Source organism: Mastomys coucha, unplaced genomic scaffold, assembly GCF_008632895.1.
Source record: "Mastomys coucha isolate ucsf_1 unplaced genomic scaffold, UCSF_Mcou_1 pScaffold5, whole genome shotgun sequence".
NCBI classification, from domain to species: Eukaryota; Metazoa; Chordata; class Mammalia; order Rodentia; family Muridae; genus Mastomys; species Mastomys coucha.
Window position 1 is genome coordinate 102,956,858 of NW_022196911.1, and position 3,512 is coordinate 102,960,369.

The 3,512-nt window shown below is 47.0% G+C and overlaps 1 protein-coding gene across 3 annotated transcripts in view; it reads right to left on the reverse strand.

The window, feature by feature from the left end:
* Positions 1–1,884, reverse strand: part of Polg2 (DNA polymerase gamma 2, accessory subunit) — a 14,280-nt gene extending 12,396 nt beyond the window's left edge. The window contains exon 1 of one of the 3 annotated variants that reach the window (XM_031352224.1): positions 1,314–1,884. In XM_031352224.1, coding sequence (XP_031208084.1) covers positions 1,314–1,818 — 505 coding nt within the window. In that variant the 5' untranslated portion in view covers positions 1,819–1,884. The remainder of the gene's footprint in view (positions 1–1,313) is intronic. The other 2 variants (XM_031352226.1, XM_031352225.1) reach the window with 2 other exon arrangements.
* Positions 1,885–3,512: the final 1,628 nt, after the last annotated feature.

A 3,512-nucleotide genomic window follows, 5' to 3' on the forward strand; every position in this document is an offset into this window, starting at 1 on the left:
AGGCTGGCCTCGAACTCAGAAATCTGCCTGCCTCTGCCTCCCAAGTGCTGGGACTAAAGGCATGTGCCTGGCGTATCTTCAATCTTTCAATCAAGAATATTTCCTTAAACCTGGAGACCTAGCTCAGCTGGTAGAAACAGCTGCTGCTAAGCCTTTAGACCTTAGTTTTATCACCAGGATCCACATGGCAGGAGAGAACTGACTTCTGTTATCCATCTTGAACTCCAAATCTCATTTTCAGCCTGCAACTTTGAAGGAGATTTCATCTAAAAGACTGGGAGGTGACAACAGCTGATGCTGGGGACATGGTAAGTGAGAAGACTGTTTAATGCAATCAATACTATGAATATGGAATACAATATACTATAATCTAATCGTGTTTATCACAGGTTTGCTTTATTTCATTAAGGAAATATTTAAAGGACAGTATATACTAATTTTCACAAGTTTGGATTTGTAGGGTGTTGTTAGCACTAAATAGCAAAGGCATTTCCCAGAGATGAGCTGCCATTAACAAGGCTTGTAAAGAATGTCACAGTAGTAGCTGGGCCTGGTGCCTGAATCCCAGCACTCAGAAGGCAGAGGCAGGGAGATTTCTAAGAGTTCGAGGCCAGCCTGGTCTACACAGTTTTCCAGGACAGCCAGGGCTATTCAAGGAAACCCTGTGTCGAAAAAACAAGTCAGTGGGTTTTCATTTTTATTTACTTCTAGAATTTCTGTATCATGTTATATTTGACTTTAAAGATGTGTATCTCAACTTCTAGCTGACAAGCTAAATAATTACCTAGCCAAACAAAAAACAAAACCCCCCCAAAAAAACCTGAGTTGATAATTGTATATAAAACTGGAGCAGAGGAAGTCTTTGAAAATGCCTAGGTGTCAATGAAAGTTCAAGCACGTGACTGAATTAAGCTCCTACATCCATACTTGTAGGTTTGCTGGTCAAACTGAATGCTTTACCCATTATCATCCTCAGGAATGATGCCATGGAGATTTGCCTCAAGGTGGACCACTCTGTTATATATATAAAAAAAAAAAAGCCGGCGGTGGTGGCGCACGCCTTTAATCCCAGCACTTGGGAGGCAGAGGCAGGCGAATTTCTGAGTTCGAGGCCAGTCTGGTCTACAGAGTGAGTGCCAGGATAACCAGGGCTATACAAAGAAACCCTGTCTCGAAAAACCAAGAGAAAAAAAGGAAAGAAACCTGGTCACTTCTTTGCCTGGAAGCCTAGGGGCTTTTCTGTCTCCAAACTCGTGCAAAACTGCCTTTCCACCCCAAATCTGTTCAGAAGCACGAAACGCGAAGAGCCATACCGTGAAGAAGAGTCTCCCGTAGTTTCCCAGAAGTTTTTAATAAGTTCTCAAGAAATGCCACTAGCTGTTCCTTACTCAGCTCTTTGTCTTGCAAAATTTCGCGTATACATTCTGGAGAAACTAACCTGAAGGCACTGTCCCCGGGCTGCGAAGAGCCCGGCTGCTGGTGGAGGGAGTCCACCGCGAAGACCTGCTCCCTGAACACCACCATAGAGGACCACCATTGTGAGGCTAGGTTCTTTCGTAACTCTACACCCAAAGGTCCAAAGCCCGAGTGGCACCCGCTCAGGAGAGCAGCCGTGCTGAGCTGCGGTGCCGTCCCGCTGAGAAAGTGCCTCCTCCGGCAGAGGTCTACCAGCGCCTCGCCGGCCACTGCACGCCCGGGGGCGTCAGGCTGCTGCGTCCCATCTGCGGGACCCGCACACCCGGACAGCCAGCACCTGCAGGCCCGGCGGCAGGCCCTGGCCGCGCCACCGGAGTGCATGGCTTCCGGAGTCAGGAACATTAGCACCTCACGTGGGAAGCCCTGTCTCAAGCCTAGGCGGGCACCAGAGCCTAGGCTGCAGGCGCGGCGGAAGAGGACGTCCTGCAGACCACGCCCCCGGAAGAGCGTCACCCGCTGCAGGGCCACAGCCGCCTTGGGCGTATCCCCGTCTCCGCGGCTGACGCCAGCGTCTGTGGTTGTTTACTACCTTGGGGATTTTCCGTTTGGCAACTCTGCCGTCCTCACATTCACTGCTTCAGCTTTTACCACCAAACTGTTACTATGGAGTTAGCATCAAGTCACGTTTTTCCGAGCTGCCAAACAAAACAAAAAAACCATACCAAGATGTCCTGGACGGCGCCGATGTGAGGCTTAGCGTTCAGTCCCCAAAGGAAATGCGTTCACCTCAACTTGTGTGCCGTTTTTATAAAAACATTTGTCTTTTAGCTTAAACCGGAAGGTCCCCAATGTTGGCAAACATTGCCACCGATGGCCACTTCCACTCCCAGTAGGGTGTGGCTTTGGTTTAATAGAACTGAGTGTCTAAAAAGGACTTCCCGGACCTTGAATCTAACAACCTTCAAACAGCATTTAAGATTCGTGAGTACACTGTAGCTGTCTTGAGACACACCAGTACAGGGTATTAGCTCCCACTAGATGGTCGTGAGCCACCCACGTGGTTGCTGGGAATTGAAGGGCAGGCAGCGCTTTAACCTGAGCCATCTCTCCAGCCCCCTAAAACACTACTTCCCATAAAAAGATCAGTAAATCTAGTATTAAGCAGGTTAATACTTGACTTGGATAAAGAGGTGGTTACTTATTTGGTCTTTCGAGACCGGGTTTCTTTGTGCGTAGCCCTGGCTGTCCTGGAACTCACTGTAGACCAGGTTGGCCTCAAACTCAGAAATCCACCTGCCTCTGCCTCTCAAGTGCTGGGATTAAAGTGAGATTGCCACCACTGCCCGGCAAGAGGTGTTTTATTAAACAGTGTCATCTTAACCTTATGAAAGAAAGCCCAAGCAGGGCGGTGTGGCCTCTGCCTTTAATCCCAAAAATTGGAAGGCAGAGAAAGGCGGTATTTTTGAGTTTGAGGCCAGCCTGGTCTATAGTGAGTTCTAGGTCAGCCAGGGCTACACAGAGAAACCATGTCTCAAAAAACAAACAAAAAAACCAACAACCAAAAATGGTCAAGCTAGTTAATGATATTAAGGGAATGTGATTATGAGGTGACTGTTGTAGCTCACTCCTTCTTAATTAATTTTTACAGAGCACTGAGAAGGGACAATCTCTGAATAGCCTGGCCTATGTATCAAATTCCAGGATAGCTGGAGTGGAGAAGGTGGGCGTGGTGGTGCTAAAACCCAGGTCAGGGGCCTCTACGCGAATAAATAAATGAAGAGAATGGGGAGAAAAATCACATTTATTAGTTAAGACAACCACAGGCTGGACACAACACACATGCTAAAAAGTGGACTGTCTTTTAAAACTTCAAAGGTAATTTTTTCCAAGCCCCACAATCATTTCCATAATTATTTACAAAATAAAAGGTCCACATTAAGACATTGAACAGTAAATTATGTAATCAATGCTCCAATCTACACCTATACTTAAAAATCATGAATCTGACTAGCCATGCCATTGAAAACCACTCAGAGTACTAGAGGATGAACCAGTTTTCAATGTTATCAGCCCTGGAAAACACACCCAGCTCCCAC